The sequence below is a fragment of the Gymnoscopelus microlampas genome (assembly GCF_963454915.1).
Source record: "Gymnoscopelus microlampas genome assembly, chromosome: 24".
Classification (NCBI taxonomy): domain Eukaryota; kingdom Metazoa; phylum Chordata; class Actinopteri; order Myctophiformes; family Myctophidae; genus Gymnoscopelus; species Gymnoscopelus microlampas.
In genome coordinates, this window is record NC_139961.1 from 21,741,479 (window position 1) to 21,759,654 (window position 18,176).

An 18,176-nucleotide genomic window follows, 5' to 3' on the forward strand; every position below is an offset into this window, starting at 1 on the left:
GCTTCGTCTACCATAGAACAGTCTTGGTAAAGGGTCAAATCAAGGAGCTTGATTCAAATATTTCATTAATTCTGGCTTTAATGTTTCAGGGGCTTCTCAATCAGTTGGGCTAGGAACAGAAATACAGTGTGAAGTGTAGACAGTAAAATCCTCAGCCTTAATTTATCAATTTAACTCCAAGAGGGTACAAATGTAACTGAATTAAAGTCCCTGTCCACATGTTCCCTGGTGTGGTTTAAATCCTCAGAAAGATCATCCCTGTTAAAGGTCAAGTATTTTTCACCCCCCAAAAAACTCGCCAAAGCACCTTTATAGTACCACGTATCTCTACTCTTGTCTTTGCCCTCATTTAGTATTCCAGGACCTATGAATATGTATATTTGATCCTCCAAAATGTGGGTAATCCAATGAGTATCCACAGAAAACACCCAAATATAAGCACCAAACGCAACGTGGTAAAGATCAGATTTAGTTGTAAAGCTCTATATTAATGCTTTCATATTTGTATTATTATTAGGTATGCAGACTAGAGCGCAAAAAATAACATTTGCCAAACAAACAACACGATTTCTAAGGGAGTGGGTTGATTTATCAATGTGTAACTCCCAGAGGGTACAAAATGTAACATTTGTACCCTTGAAGTTGGAGTTGAATGAACACAGAGGATTTGACTGTGTAAGTTACAGTAACAAAGTGCGGTCTGACTTACTTCCTGGCTACAGATCGAGCCTCTGCGTCAGCATCATGGATCCCTTTCTTTATGGTCTCCATTAGAACCGTCCCATGTCTGGAGGACACAGAAGACAATTAAAAACTGCAATCTCACACAGTCAAACACAGCTTTAAGATGCTATAGACAACATTCAGCCATTCAGCTCGAGGTCGCCCTCCACTACACATCACTTCTGTTGAATAAGGTTCCTTATTCATAAGGATAAGGTATCCCTATAAAGGCAACAATCATGCAGATTGTACCATTGGAACGTAATAAATATAAGTTACAATGGTGAACACTGCATAAGTGGATAATGGCGGCTGTCAGCTTACAGAGATAAGCTGTAAACAAAAACAATAATTTTAGGAGGATTATTTCACAATCACAGACAAACAGATGAGTCCAGCCCCAAATAGGGTATCACTATTGGTGGATTTCTCTCTCTCTCTCAAAAAAAAAAAGCAAACTAATTAAATTCAACTAAGTGTGTTACACTAAAACATGGACCACACAAAAAAATCGTATTTACTAAAAGCAGGCTAATGGATGTGATCAATACTTTGTATACTGGGCTATCAAAATCTCAAAAAGTGGTGCATCCTAAATGTGCGCACACAGGCACACACACACACACATATATGCACGCACACAGGCACATGTGTGTGCCAGTGTTGCCAGATTTTGTGAGAGAAATAAGCAACCAGGTCTACATGAGCACTTTAAACATATATGCTGTATACATCGGCCATTTGAAAATAGCAGATCTATAAGCTTACAATGCATCGCATCGCGACACGTTGTGAGCTTGTAGATCTGCTATTTTCAAAAAATCTTGAAATAAAATGTGGAATATTTGGAATATTTTTTTAAACATTCTAACACCACAAATCAGGCACGGGGCTCCCTGGCACAAAACATTTTCAGATGGGGGTTAGGGACAAACAAATTAATTTGGGGGGTCCATGACATGAGAACCACTGGTTTAAACAACATTAGGAAGCAAGCCCAAACAAGTCCAAAAAAACGCAACCCGCAACTACTGTACCAATATTTACAAGGAACTTTACAGAAAAAGAAGCCCAAAGTCGCTTATAATAAGTGGACATGGCAACACTGGTGTGTGTGTGTGTGTGTGTGTGTGTGTGTGTGTGTGTGTGTGTGTGTGTGTGTGTGTGTGTGTGTGTGTGTGTGTGTGTGTGTGTGTGTGTGTGTGTGTGTGTGTGAGACAGAGGCAGGTCAGATCAATGAAAAGAGGAGAGCTCCCCCGGTGCGGGCGGGTCAGATTGGGTTTCTCTCTGTGTGACCACTAGGGAAGCAGGAAGTGGTCACACAGGAACGCACCGGGGCGCTTAAGAGACAGTCTGAGATGGCAACCCACGGCTATCGCCATGGCAACTGCTGAGCTAGACTCCACACACCCTCGGCTAGCCTCGTCTCAGATTCCCTGATATATGCGTGTGTGTACGTGTGTACGTGTGTGTGTGTGTGTGTGTGTGTGTGTGTGTGTGTGTGTGTGTGTGTGTGTGTGTGTGTGTGTGTGTGTGTGTGTGTGTGCGTGTGCGTGTGTGCGTGTGCGTGTGTGTACTGCTTTGCTATAGGGGTTTATATACAGGGCAGGATACTGTTGCAGTATTTTAAAAGCAAAATTGTTAATTCATTTGAAGAGTTTTTATACATCGACACAAGAAAAAATTACAACAATCCTAAATACACATTGTGAGCTTGCATATCTGCTATTTTCGATATTTTTGAAAATGCTTTCAAATGTTTGCCTATACCGAATGAAATTCTAAATTGTTTCCCCAAATTGATTATTTTGTATAATCGTTTGAATCTATCAGTTAGATCAACTGTCCCTCCCCTAGTCTGAAAAGTAAGGTTCTTGATGATGCGTCTGTGGGCTTGGATCACAGTGTACCAATGAAATCATGGGTTAGGGTCAACCTAGTGGCCTCTCACTTTCCCTGCAGTCTGCACTCCTCTCTCCTTGTATCCCTTCTTGTCTTCTATTTGTGATAGATGATAGTTATACTCAGGGTTGGATTTACTGGGGTGGATGAAGGAGGAAATCCATGCACTCTACTTATGTGGCTATTTACCTTGTCGTTTGTTGATTAGGGTTCATGTCATTTACTCTGATAAATGCCTAAATTGTGATTGTCATAATAATGTTACCTCTCCAGCGAGTTGGTCGGCCAGTCTTGCAACAATAGGTCCAGGAACTCGTAGCTTCGCCTGGGTTCACAGGACAGAAGGGTTACAATAACAGCGATGCGATCATGATCCTAACAAAAACTGAAACCTGATCACTGTAACTGTTCAGTTAAGCTCTCTCTCTCTCACACACACACACACACACACACACACACACACACACACACACACACACACATCATTCATTTTTCAACAGACTAACAAAGTCTAATACATCTGCTTTATTATGTTTGTCATCATCGCTTTGTGTTTCAGCTGTCTATATAACTCATGTTGAGCCGGTTGTGGATGATTCTTTTGAACGAGCGGCGACATACAATACATTTATGTACCGACAGATTAATAAATATGATGTTTTACCTTCTGACTGCCACAGACTTGGAGATGCAGTTACTGGTGATGATGGGAATAAGACGAGGGTAGTGGGTGTGCTGGGAGAGAGAGGAGAGAGGTGCAAATATGAATATAAACACTGCAACGCTCTGTTCAACAATGAAAAGAATGCTGAAGAAGGTAGAATGGCTTCCAGTCACAGATCTGTAAAAAACTTGTCTGGATTGATGACGTTATTTAAAACCATTTTTTAAACAAACTCTATACATTTTATATCCTATATTAAAATTGCCTAATGGGAGGGCAGGCTATGCCCATATATGGTCATGTGCTTATATGAGACCAAACAACTTCAAACTCGGCGTGCGCATCGGCATGGACGCAAGGGAGTGCGGTGCCCGCCACCGAGTCGTTCGGATATGCGGTTTTCCAGAACCGCCGATCCGACAGATATGTCCATAGGTATACGCATATGGATATCCAGCATTAGCGTACGGTGGGTTCTAACGTGGACCGGGCCAGATTCTTAACCCCCCCCCCCCCTTTAGAATCTGGGGGGCGGGTGGGAGCTCGCGCAACGATGGCTGATAAGTGACAGTCTATTGAGAATTACCATCAGCGTTAATGCAAGCGAGAGAAACGTGAATAAAACACAATATGGAAGTATAGTTGGGAAGCGGCTTAGTTTGGGTTGAGTTGCTGGCTCGTCGATCGCAGAGAGGTCTGTAGGCGCAACTGCGCCGCTGGAATCCTGGGAGCAGGGGCGCACTTATGGTGCTGCTGGCCGCGGAGATGGTTGCTGGTGGTGGCGGGTCTGGCGTTGTGGTGGGCGCTGCTGGTTGTGGCCCCACTGGCCCCCCAACAGCAGCCGCTGGTTACTGGCAAGAGAACCGGTTTGACGGGGAAAACGTTTTTTAATGGCCACCCATTAACAATTCGGCCGAATGCAAATAAGCCCGATTTGAAAACAAAGGCGAATTTCTGTGGTTGGCAACAACAGAATAGGGTGAGGGGTGCTAATGCTGTTATGTTGATTTTTTTGTTTTTCTTTCCCCTGGGGGAGCAGAGTTTTATTAGACCGGGCCATGGCCCCGTTGGCCTCTATGACGATACGCCCTTGATATCCAGTTGTCCAGAAACGCTGATTCAACAAATATACCCATATATATGGGCATGCCAAAATACAGGGTATGGGCATATACTAATGACATGTGGGCATAAAAGGGACAAGATACAGAGATCTCCATACATGGGCACAAAAAGGACACAGGTAGACCTACAGATACAGAGATCTCCATATATGGAGCACAAAAGAGACGGGTACAACGGGTACTCTGACAAAGCCCCTGATACTATGACTGAAACATATCGTTCTGTTCGGCGGTGCGACGTAGGTGTGAGGGCCGTATAATGGCCCGAACCTCTAGTCTATTATAATGACAGGGTTATGACATACATATGAATATTTTACCTTTTCACTTTTCAAGAACTGACTTACAAGCTAACAATGTGTCGCATTGTGACGCATTGCCAGCTTGTAACTTATTAGTTATTTTTGGCAAGCAACAATTGTTCTGCAAGAGAATGTTGTCACTCACTTTGAGGATTATGCGAATGCAGGCGATGCCAGAGGTGGCCATGATCTTGGCACTGTTGGGGACCAGGTTAAGGAGGATGGGCATGACGGCCTCAGCTGCATGGTCAAACCTACTGCCAAGGATTAATGACAGGTGGCTGCAACAGAGAGACACCAAACAAGAGTGAGAGACATGCTTTTTCTGTCAGTTCTAGTTTTCCCAGATGCACAGTTAATGTTGAATTAAATGAAGCTATTATTAGCTTCATTTAAATGTTGTTACTAATCTAAAGTAATCTAAAGTAGCTTTTTTTTTTTTATTATCATTTTCACTATCAGTGCCCTAGAACCGACACCATTTATTTTCCAACTTTGTTTTAATTCTAGCTGTCTAATCAGGGACCAATTTAGACGTGGGTTACCAAATTAATTTATTGTAATAATTGCAATTAACCATCATCTAGAACCAATGTAGAGAACTACTGCTCTTTGCAAGAGCCATGCATATGAGCTAATTACAGCCTACACCACTAGATATTAATATTCCAGAGTCCAGTAGGTAGGTAACTTATTGAGATTATTATTTTCTAGTTCTCAGTATATCCAGCTAACTAACCGTGCTAGACTAGTGGCAATTAATTTCAGCTGGTGTCCCAGATCTAAAGTAGTCCTTGGTTATTATACAGCTAGATAGAGAACCAGCTGTACTGTGGGCTGAGAAATACAGCACAACACTGCTAACCATTGTTCCCAGTGAGCTGTCTGCCGGTGTCTGACAAACAGGAACAACCTCGTTATGTTGCATATATTCAACTTACTGATGATCCATTCAGTGTTAATTTAGCTGCAAAAATGGGCCAGTAAGGGTTTATTGTCCCACTATCAGTTAAATTAACAATCACGATTTTGCAAGGGTGCCTTTTCAGAAGGATCCATTTTCGCACGCTCCGAGTTAAAACAACACTTAGCAAGGGTCCATTTACACAAGGGTCCATTTTTGCATTCTCAGAGTTCAACTAAGACTGAGGGGGCTTTGCTGTGCAGTAACTAGAGCAGAGATCTGGCGCCGGCGTACCCCAGGGTGATGCAGGCCTCTCGGACCACCTGCGAGCGAAGGTCCTTGGCAGACATTTTGAAGGCGGCCTCCATGAGCCGCATCTGCTGGGAGAAGCAGTCAAACTCCACCGCACCCGCCAGGACCAGAGAGCGAACCTTCTTCAGCTGAAAGAGTCATGAAGCCACACGTTAGTGCTGCACTGTCACATTTTTAGTCTTATTTTAATACTTGGGTGCAAAATGAAACCAAATGGTTGCATTTATACACTTCCAGAGTTAGAAATGGATAAATGAACAGTGAGACAGCACAAATTGATTGATTAATTGATGTCTTTAGTGATCATGAAATAAAACATAATGTCACATGTAACATACATCTGACCCACCATGATCAAAAGCATAACGCAAAAAAAGCCTACAGCTTGTTTCCATTGCGGTATAACAATAAACAAATACAAATAATACAAATACAAATGAATTACTATTGGCAATGGTGAAATCCACCAGTTAATTATTTTGTTACTTTTAGGGGAGACATGTATTATTGAACGATTGTCTCTATTTTGTGGCTAAGATTCTACGAAAATAGAGTTAAAAATACATTTAAATAAAAAAACATCCAGACACTGTCTAAGCTGGCTCAATAGAGAAACTGTTTAATTTTAATAGCAACGTTTTGGTGCAAGACCTTGTTCAGGCACATGATATGCCTGGAGGAGGTCTTGCACCAAAACGTTGCATATCCGAGATTAAATAACTTACAGCAGCCACCCGAAGCTCCCAGTCCCTCTTGTCATCTGACAACACGTCTCGAATCTTCACCATGGCCTCCTCTACCTCCCTGTTGGAATAGATCTGGAGGGATGGAGAGAGAGAGTGAGAGAGTGAGAGAGTGAGAGAGAGAGAAGAGAAGAGAGAGGGGGGGGATTATTCCTTGTATTTAATCCATATTATCCATGTCCTTCATTCTCTACAACGCTCCATGTGAGGACATAGTTGGTTGAAATAACTATATGCACCATTTACCAAGTAGGCTCTGTGCATAACTGTAGGCCCTGTTTTCATACCCGTTTCCTGTTCCAGTTAATTTACCCATAGCTTTGTCTGATTGGCTCAAGCATGTGTTTGAACTGGAAACACATGTGTCTACTGTTGATATACTGTAACGTAGAATTAGTTTACTGTACTGTGTGCTTGTGATCCGTTGCAATCCCTCCCGTGCAGTAAAAAAATAAGCTCTACACCCTCCCGTACTGGTTTGGTAATTGTATTTGGTCATTGTATTGGCCCTGACGAAGCCATATTGGCTGAAACCTTTTTTTTAATTTAAAACAGACTTGTGTTTCTCAAAAGTGGAATTTATACACTGCAATACAGGTTTGAACTCATCTATGCCTTGACGCAATATATATCATTGTGTTTTGGTGGTCTGTGCCTCGCATCGACCCTCCAAAATCTACTCTGAAAGACGAGTCAACAGGTTTTGACCCAGTGTGGCTACAGGCATTAAAAACAATGGGTGTGTTTGATGACGCGAGTGTCTGCCGCTTTCACTGTGTCAGAGCCTTTACTCTCTTTAGTGCCTCAGATGTGGTTTGGCATCGTATGACTTGGTTTACTTCACTGTGTACGTGTGATCCATTAGAAACAAAGACAACCTGGACAAATCCCATTACATGGGTACTCTGCCGATAAGGCAATGGATTCTAGCTACGTAACTGATCACGTGGCTGAAACGCTGCAATCCCTCCCTTACTGATTTGGTAATGGTTTTAACAAAGGCTCTATACCTTTCCGTACCAAAAAAATGTTTTGCCCTCGGCCGATTTGGTCTGGCACCGCTCAGTTGTGATTGGATTTCACTCCCTCCGAAGTAGTGAGGGGCCAATCAGGGCCCAGTATGCAAATATGGGGGCGCTTTGGTGCGGGTTTATCACCAGAGGATTTTTTTTAATTCGACCCTTGGAAATGCAGGTTCCACACAGAGATTCCAGACTAATATCTACGCCCTATTTTATACCTTAACCCTATCTTATACCTAGGCTATTTTTCGACCACTGCTACGCAGTGATATGAGTCTGGCCATGCCAGGCTATCCCTATAGTACCTGCACGGTGGGAACGTCCTCAAAGGCACGGATGAAGTCTTCTTCATCCACCGCCCCCACGCTGGTCCCATCTCTCCCTGCAGACACAAAGCAGCAGGACACATTAACACCGCCACACACCTGCAGAAGGCTGACACTTATCCACCGCGGGGAAAATACGATGGGAACGTCCCACACAGTCCAATCCTGAGTGGGTACATTTTGGTTCCATGTGTACACTCTCTGAGTTAAATGAACACTATGGATTTTACTGTGCGTCGTCTCTGAGTAAACAAAGTTAATCAGTCAGTATTCCTACTAGAAATACTGGCTGATGAGTGCGTTTTCTGCACCTTTCGTTGGTTACTAATCACCATATTTTAGGATCTTTTAGGGGCCGTGTGCACAGACTGTTTAACAACCCATTCAAAACCGGGAAAGCATCTGTGTCATTTTAGATTTTAGTTATATTTATAGCACATTGGTTGGCTATTCAAAAATACAGTAACAGATCTGCAAGCTCATAGCGTGGTACGAAGTGGAGTGAGCACAGGATCACTCCAATGGCCTCCAAACCTGCCACAGACTGTTGATCAGAGCTCTGGCTATTATTTAGCTGTGGTGCTGTGGTGCTGTACCAGAAAATGAAGGCTCTCGGTTTGATTGATTCTCCGATTTGCCTATCAGACCCTTGACGCATGACGTTTATGCCGAACTTCGCATGACGTGTGTGCAGAGAAGGCTTCCCTGATAGGCCAATCAGACTGATTGATTGGCAGGGCTTTGATTAATGTTTATGTAGATGTGAGGGCCGCGAAGCGGCACAAACCTCTAGTTACTATTATTATTATCCCCTTGCCTTTATTTTCTGACTACCACTGGGTCAAATTAGTCGACCAGTAAAAATCTCTAGTCGTGAAAGGCCTAACGTGGACGACCTCTGACCTGCGGACTTGGCGCCAGAGGAGGAGGAGGGGGGCCGCCGGAAGGAGCCCATGCTCACGCTCTTCTTCCCAGACACCGAGGCGGCCTTGGAGGAAGACGAGGAGCGTCCGCCGTCCACCGAGTCTTCATCGTCAAAGTTCTTATCTGTAAAGGAGGAGGAAGAAGAGGAGAGGAAGGGAGGAAGGGGAGATAGGAGAGACAAAGCGCTCTAGTCAATGAGGGGTATATACAGTGATGAATACGCCATTCATTCGCTGGTTCATTCATTCATCAGCCATTGGTTTCTTCTCACAATAATAATGTTATTAACCACTTAACCCATTCAAACCGGGAACGCATCTGTGTAACCACTTAAACCATTATTTTATACTTTTCAAAAATACTATTCAAAAATGAGCTTGTAGATCTGCTATTTTTGAAAAATCTCGAACATTTGTGCAAATATTTGAATATATATATATTTTTTTTTAAAGGGAACATTTTTGACTCAAATCTTTGCTTCTGGGGGTCCCTGGAACAAAATATTTTGAGATTTTAAGATATTTTTCTGTTCCCACCTGATGTCTGGTAGTCCTCTACTTTGGACATGTCATTATGGAAGAAACATTTTATAGAACACAATTTTTACAAGTGAGGAAAATTAACTGCTGTTGGTAGTCATGGCTGCCAGTTCCCATCTGATGTTGTGTGGGAGTTCTGACCACTCCAGACCATACTGAATAACTGCTAACTTGCATAATGTTTTCAGACTAGGACTGAAGTCTAGGATGTACAGGTCTTTGGCTCCTGAGTAGAATTCTTTCCATCCTCTAAAGATGATGATACGATTTCCCACCCTGCAACAGCACATCCGAAAACGTGAACACAGGCTATTTCCCTTGGGTTTAACCATCTTACAGGAGAGGGTCTCTGGATTGAATTTCCACAACAGACCATTTAATCTCCACATTCTTGTTGTTATGCCACCAATTATGTACACTTCTCCATTGTAGGCAAAAAAGGCTGAATGATCCCTCCATATTTCTGGATGAACAAGCATTCTGTGCAGAATCAGATTCTTCCAGAGGTTGGTCTCTGTGTCAAACACTCTGCTTTTTTTGTAGAAGTCATCAAGTTCCCCCTCTCCTCCAAATACAAAGATCTTTGTCCCGATGACGGTGGCAGAGTGACCTGATGAAACAGGTGGTGGAGTGCCTCTGATATTAATTAAAGTCCAGACCATTGTGGTGGTGTCCAACTTGTAGATGTCATTATAGAAAACATGCGAAAACCAATTTCTTCTCTCTCCTCCATGGATATACATGACCTTCCCCAAGACACAGGCTGAGTGGCCCTGCCTCCCCTCTGGGACAGTCCCAGAAACATTGTGCCGGAGCCATCTGTGGGTGTCGACATTGAATGAATAAAGCTCTTTGCGGTAATGTAAACCCAGATGTAGATGACCTCCCCAGATGTAGACAGAATCTTCTATGAGCACAGCTGTGTGGCCCCTGCTTCTGAAGGGACGTTCTCTTCCAGCTCTCACTGGAGGCACCTTCGCCCAGTGTAAAGACACTGTGTTGAAGATTATCACATGAATCTGAACGTCCCAGTTAGAGACTATTCCAAAGGAGTACACGTTGTGTCCCACTGTCACAGCAGCATGAGCGTCATCAAACAAAAAGAAAGGTCTCTCCGGTCCTTTTGTTGGATACACTGTACAGCAGAACATTCCTCACACCAGCACCAATGTCAATCTAGTTGGAATGGTCAAAGTCTTGCTGCTTAAATGAATGGAGTCGTATTGTGCGACAAAGGTAGCAAAAACCCCTTGTTGAAGAAACTGGAAACTAGAAAGCCACTGATTTCCTGTTCCTAATAGTTAGGAATGCAATGGTAAATTACCAAGAGTGGTCACTGTGAAAGTGGTTTTAGGGTGTGACGTCTTACGGAAGTGAGTCAAAGCAACACGACTGAAACGGACAGGTGAAAGGAGACGTTGTTTGCTAGCAAGCAGTCGGTTATATAGATCATGATGATGTCATAGATGTGACATCTCTCATCAAATGTCTCCCCCCACCGTCGCCTTCAGTTGTCCCACCAGGCTTCTCTGTCTCTCATCAAGGCAGATGTGTGTGTGTGTGTGTGTGTGTGTGTGTGTGTGTGTGTGTGTGTGTGTGTGTGTGTGTGTGTGTGTGTGTGTGTGTGTGTGTGTGTGTGTGTGTGTGTGTGTGTGTGTGTGTGTGTGTGTTACTAGAGGTAGTGGCCCCTCACACCTAGGTCGCACCGCCAGCATAGTGCCAGAGTACCCGTTGTAGCCGTCTGTCTGTATGTCTTTGGTACCCATATATGGAGATCTCTATATCTGCAGTCCTTGTCCCTTTTATGCTCATATATTCAGATCCCTGATGTCAGTATCAGTATATGCCCATATATTGGCACACCGGTTGGATCGGTGGTTGAGGACAATCGGATATAATGCCTATATATTTGGACATCCTGCACATCCGAACGACTCAGTGGCGGGCACCACACACCACACTCCCTTCAGTCATTGCCGCTGCGCACACCAAATTTGAAGTCGGTATATGGTCCCATATACAGTATATATCATTTTGGGCTTTCCTTAACATGAAAATGTTAAGGAACCACTGATATAGCAATAATAGTTTTTCAGAAAACTGTTAGAGAAGACATTTGTAGAATCGGCCACAGGGCTAAATGGGTTAAACGCTATATTCTTCATTGACCAGGGACTTTTACCCCCCTGTACACCAAAACTCTTCGCTGCAAATCTACATGCTCACAACGCGTCATGTTGCGTGCATGTAGACCTGCTATTTTCGCAGAATGTTTGCCTATTATGTCATGTTCAGAACAGGGATGCCAGGGCTGATGTGGCTAACTTCCCTGGCAGAGCCCAAAGAGCAGTAGCTGAGTGAGTAAGTGAGGACACAATCTCCAGCCCTGCTAAATCTAATCATCTGACAGACCATTTAAACTTTGGTAGAGGTTTGGTTTGTGTAGTTTACACCGCCATGATGTAACAGCAAATATTTGTGGTATCTCGTCAATAGTTGCTCCGTAGATTAAACACTAATGATCCTATTGTCTTTGTGCATTAACTGTACTCCTGTGGTTCTCCAAGGTGGCATACCCGTTTCTTGTTCCGGGTCATATTTCCTGTAGCTTCATTTGATTGGCTCGGCAGCAGATTGGACTAGAAACACTTATGAAGGTGCTATAATGTGTTTACAGTTCAATCTGACCAAATCGGCATATTTGTTACAAAACAACCATAATAACTCATAACCCATTAAGAAGCCGATTCTACAAATGTCTTGTAATTCCCAACATTATTCTGAAGAAAAAAAAAACGTATGTTTCTATATCAGGGGTGCTCAAACCTTTTCATGTCAAGGACCCCCAAAATTATATGTATTTGGCGGCGGACCCCCATCTAAGATATTTTGTTCCAGGGACCCCCAGAAGCAAAGATTTTAGTTAAAAATGTTAAAAACAATACATATTCAAAGATTTGCACACATTTTCACGATTTTTCAAAAATAACAGATCTACAAGTTCATAGTGCGGCACTCGGTGACGCGCTATGAGCTTGTATATCTGCTATTTTTGAATAGCCAACGTGTAAAATAATGCTTTTTAGCTCAAATTAAAAAATGACAAGGATGCGTTCCCGGTCTTAATGGGTTAATCTATGGAACAACTATTGACGATATCTCACCAATACTTGTAGTTATATCTTTGCAAAGTAACAAAACAACAACCCAAGATACGAGACGTAGAGCATGCAAATCCACTCTAGAATCCAGGTGTAGGACAAACAGAAAATCTGCATAAAGATTGAAACGATAAAGTCTGCACATTGCTCATTTGCTCCCACTGTTTTATTGAATGTACTGAATGTCCTGGAATTAAAAGCTTTGACAACTCCTGGCTTAGAAACAACTTAAATCATCACAACAAACGCCTGATGAGGACATGTGGCTGAAACACAATGACAACGTAACAAATCATTTCTGTCAGGCAGAAACATTGCATGTCAAGTAAGTGAAACTAGCCGATCTACAGGCTTTTATATCCGTATTTTTCGCTACATTTCTGAAAAAGGTTTGAAAGTGAAAGTGGTTGAGTCTGTCTGTGGGTTTTATAAATAGAAAAGTATTAACAAGAGCTTGTGACTAAATAATAAGGGTTCTTTTTTTCCATTTCCTAAAAAAAGCAACAGTTTTGGACATACAAGGTTTCTGCCCTAGGTACTTTTACTTTACTGGAGTATTTCCAATTTTCAATACTTTTACTTCTACTCCACTTCATCTCAGAGGCCAATATTGTACTTTTTACTCCACTACAATTATTTGAAAACTTTAGTAACTAGCTACATTGCAGATATAAATTATTATATTATAAAACATCCATCAACCACTTTAGCACTATTTTATACCTAGGCTATTTGAAAATAGTCGATCTACAAGCTGTGACGCGTTGTGGGCTTGTAGATCTGCTATTTTCAAACATTTTAGTACTTTTACTTTTGGTACTTTAAGTATATTTTGAATACTTTCATCGAAGTAAAATAAATATTTGAGTACTTCTTCCACCACTGCCGACAAGCGACGAAATGGCTTCTGGCCGGCATGGAGGAGCACAGGGTTCATCTTTCACAAGTCCTTTTAGCTGTCATTTTAAGACCCGCAGCCAAGACGCTTGACATTTTAATCAAACAAAGAGAGACATTAGTGCTGCTGGCCGCTTTGGGACGAGAACACAAAGGGAGGCATTATGGGAGAGCATGCCAACGATGTGAGAAGGCAGGACTCCTACTCCATAACATTGTTGTGACGATCATCCTCCACAGCGTTTGTGCCCGCTGAATGGCAGATGCTGTGTCAGGGCTATTGGTTTCGGCAGAGGTGGTCCTGAACCGCCGCATTACTGTCATTCCATTTCTCACATTCAGCGCTTGGAAAAGCATTTTAGGTTTGGACGAATCTCATCCCAGAGCGACTCGCTGACAGTCAGTGGTGGAAAACGTACTTACATGTTTTACTTAAGTAAAAGTATCAATACTGCAATGCAGAAGTACTCTGTTACAAGTAAAAGTCCGGAATTCAAAATTTACTTGAGTATAAAGGTACAAAAGTATTGGTATCAAAATGTACTTAAAGCACCAAAAGTAGAAAGTACTCATCATACAGAATGTTCCGTTTCACAAGTTTTCAAATGTATAAATTGTATACAAATCTTTTGAAAATAGACGATCTACAAGCTCACAATGCGTCGCGACGCATTGTGAGCTTGTAGATCGTCTATTTTCAAATGGCTGAAATGTATGTAGGGCTGAAGAGGTTAATGTATGTTTTGTAATAATAATCAAAATCTACAAAGTAACTAGTAACTAAAGTTGTCAAATAACTGTAGTGGAGTAAAAGTACAATTTTTTCCTCTGAGATGTAGTGGAGTAGAAGTAAAAGTACTGAAAACTGGAAATACTCCAGTAAAATACAAATACCTAAAAATTGTACTTAAGTACAGTACTTGAGTAAATGTGCTTAGTTACTTTACATCAATGCTGACAGCAGAATACGTTTAAATCCAAAGACTGCCAACGATAGGAGCATGTGTGGATGACCAGCGCCCCGATAATAGATGTGTAATAAGACCCCCGGGAGTCTGCCACATTATGGCTAAAAGGATTGCTATAGAGTAGACGAGGCCATGGGGGGTCATGGGGTTACCATAATCAGTAGGGGTCAACTTGCAATATGCCCATTAGATTTAGAGATATCTTGAATTAAAGGTTGAGGGCGGCGCTAGAGGACAGGTCACAGTGTCCTTAAAAGATTACGGTTCATCCTCCAGCGAGCACGAATGCACTCGTTTCATGGCAATCTGCCCGGCCAACACATTTCTTTTTATATCTCGTGTGGAGGTGAACATTTTGGCCTAAGGGTGGCACTAGAGGGAATACAGTGGGATAAACATAAGTAGGGTTCATCCTTGCCAGTACTTATCATTATTCAGCCCAGGTAAAAAAAAAAACAAGTTCTAAGTTCTCTACAGACTAGAAGTGAATGATTTGTGATTTCTGCAGCGCTCTACACAGAGAGGTAACCCAGAGGAAGTCATTCCCATCCTGGGCAATCCAAACCACGTGGTTCCCTCGGGCCCAGGAATCTGCCAGGCCAGCAATCGATCTTCATGAATTATTTGAAGGCTGCACACGCGCACGCGCGCACACACACACACACACACACACACACACACACACACACACACACACACACACACACACACGCACACACACACACACACACACACACCCCAGTGGTGGAAAGTAACTAAGTACATTTACTTAAGTACTTACTTAATTTTTAGGTATTTGTACTTTACTTGAGTATTTCCAATTTCCAATACTTTTACTTCTACTCCACTACATCTCAGAGGCAAATATTGAACTTTTACCCCACTACAATTATTTGAAAACTTAGTTACTAGTTACTTTTCAGATTTAAATTATTACATATTTAAAACATACATCAACCACTTCAGCCCTATTTTATACCTAGGCTATTTGAAAATAGCCGATCTACAAGCTCACAACGCGTCGCATCGCGACACGTTGTGAGCACACACACACACACCCACACACACACGCACACGCACTCATACAGTATATTGTGCCGAACATAAACACAGGACTGCATGGCACACTCAAGCATATACTGTACACAGTCTCTCTCTCTCTCTTGCTGTCTCACACAAACGTAGTGTACGTAAGCACGGCAGCGTGCCAGGCTATCAGTCTTCGGCCATCAGCGAGCAGCCTCCCCCTCTTGTGTGCTATCAAAGCACGGTGCGACATCCCCGCTCAATATCAATGCAAGGTGACTCTCCGGGTCTGTATAGAGGAGTGTGACGACAGCTTTGATCTGACACTGTGCCCTCTGCACACACACACACACACACACACACACACACACACACACACACACACACACACAAAAAACACTGGTGTCCAGGTGGGAGCCAAGAGCATGCATGCTTTCCTCCCAGCCAAACACTACACAGCTGATTTCAATTTTCAATTTAAAAGCATTCACTTGTTGAATATATTCCACAGTAGTGTAGATTAAAGCCCAAGTCATTATTTCTGACTAGCTTTACAGTGATGTGGCTTTACAGATGTGGAATTGTCAGTGGAAAATAATCTCGGTTTAACTTTTTTGTTACAGTGATTTTGGAAAAATGTAATTATAGTCGAACATTGTCAATGATTGTCAAAGATTTTCAAACAATTTCTGAAATAGAACAGAAGCTATTCTGGCTGTTTTTGCACATTTGTGGAAGTATAAATTAGAGCTTAAACCCTCCAACACACACAAACCCCCCTGTCTGTATCTAGGTTGACACATGTAACTCACGCTGAATTTTAACCACCCTATATACTCCGCTGACCGGAGTTCCCTAGGGCTCTATTCCTGGCCCCTTCCTTTTTTCCCCTCCACACCAAATCTGTTCAGCCATTCTACAAGGTCACAACGCGTTGCAACGGATGCATTGTGAGCTTGTTATCGTCGGTTATGTGTTGGTGTTTTGGTTGCAATGAAAACCTGACGTTGAACATCCATGTCACATGGTTGGACATAACTGTTAAACATTAACACAAGCTGACAGGGTGAGCACACTAGTGGGACAGTGGTAGCCCAAAGGGAATTGTTTTTTTTAGACTTATTTTGGGCATTTCATGTTTTAACCAGATGAACAGTACTTTAAACAGGAAAGTAGGAGAGAGAGGGGGAGGGGTCAATGTATCAAAGTGCCCCGAATTCAAAGTCAGATTTCACTTTTATGTTAAGAAAAGTGATATGAAAAAAAAAGCTTTAGCATATTAGCCTTATTCACGTGTTACACTAGCCTGGTAAACGCGTGAATTAACATGGAAATGTGAATTCATGCGACCGAGACGGTTTACCAGGCTAGTATTATACACTCAAAAGGGCCATTCACACTGAGCACTATAACTATAACTATAAAAACATAGTTTTAAAAATCTTCTAAGCCAAGTGGGTGGCAGTGTTCACACCAACTATAAGAAAAAAACAATGGTGAACGATATAGTTATAGTTGTCTTTCTTTCTAGTTGTAGTGCTCAGTGTGAGTGGCCCTATACTCTGTGAAACAGGATCAAACAATATTTTCACAGCTGTAATACCACTACTAGTACAAATAGAAATAATACTATAATAGTAAACATAACGAGGACCCCCTTGAAAACGAGATGATGCATCTCAAGGGGCTTATCCTCTAATTGAATTGTCTAAATAAATATTTTAGTTTTGCATTGAACCTACAGTAGATTGCAGTTTTAAGTGCTTTGCAGGCAGTAGGACAGATACAAATGTAAAACCCAGCAACATCAAACTAGTTGGTAAGCATGCCCTTAAATCACAAATGAAACCAAATCGATAGTGCAACTGACATTGACACTGGCCAAATGCCAAGTCTATCAGTGTGAGAAAACTATGCCAGTACTTAAATGTGGCAGTCTCCAGGAAACATACTTAGCATAAAAGAAAACACAACTTGATTTTTCAGAGTGTTTGTTTACAACTCTCTAATGGAGGAAAATTGATTGAATATCAACCAAAAGCATTCATAACGTGTGTCTAATGCATGTTGCGGGGTACTTATTAATGGATCAGAACATGAGTCCAGTCAATAATAGCAGTAGAAATGTGGTAGCAGCAGCTATGAGCACAGGTCTATGATCATACACACACAGACACACACGCACACGCACACACACACACACACACACACACACACACACACACACACACAACTTAAGATAGTACTGAAACACAACACTGGAGCAGGACCAAACACAGGGACAAAGAAACAGATATCCTTTTCCATGTCAATGTCGCTATATATATATAAAAAAGGCTTTAACAAGCTCTCAAAAGCAAAGTTAACAAAGTATGACACTTTATGGGTCATGAAACTCACTCGGCTCATAAATGACATGCCGTACAAAGCTGCTGTCACCTGTCCCTCAGCAGAGAGCAGCAGTATAGGCTCTCTGGTGGCATATAAACCTGGCTGTCATACGTAGACATATCGTTTATTACAGAAGATTTTACACCCTCACCCTAGAGTCCCTATTCTGGCGGGCCAACATTCGGCCAACCTACAAGCTCACGATGCTTCGCTACGCGTTGTGAGCTTGTAGATGCTATTTTCGGCCA

At 42.2% G+C, this 18,176-nt stretch overlaps 1 protein-coding gene across 8 annotated transcripts in view; it reads right to left on the reverse strand.

Moving 5' to 3' along the window:
• Nucleotides 1–18,176, reverse strand: part of LOC311041114 (CLIP-associating protein 1-B-like) — an 88,784-nt gene that overhangs the window by 36,145 nt on the left and 34,463 nt on the right. For all 8 annotated transcript variants that reach the window (XM_084051602.1, XM_084051606.1, XM_084051605.1 and 5 more), the window contains 8 exons: nucleotides 8,926–9,069; nucleotides 8,002–8,078; nucleotides 6,657–6,749; nucleotides 5,914–6,059; nucleotides 4,861–4,996; nucleotides 3,290–3,360; nucleotides 2,891–2,950; nucleotides 710–787 (listed from right to left, as the gene is read on the reverse strand). In XM_084051602.1, the coding sequence (XP_083907728.1) occupies nucleotides 710–787; nucleotides 2,891–2,950; nucleotides 3,290–3,360; nucleotides 4,861–4,996; nucleotides 5,914–6,059; nucleotides 6,657–6,749; nucleotides 8,002–8,078; nucleotides 8,926–9,069 (805 nt within the window). The remainder of the gene's footprint in view (nucleotides 1–709; nucleotides 788–2,890; nucleotides 2,951–3,289; nucleotides 3,361–4,860; nucleotides 4,997–5,913; nucleotides 6,060–6,656; nucleotides 6,750–8,001; nucleotides 8,079–8,925; nucleotides 9,070–18,176) is intronic.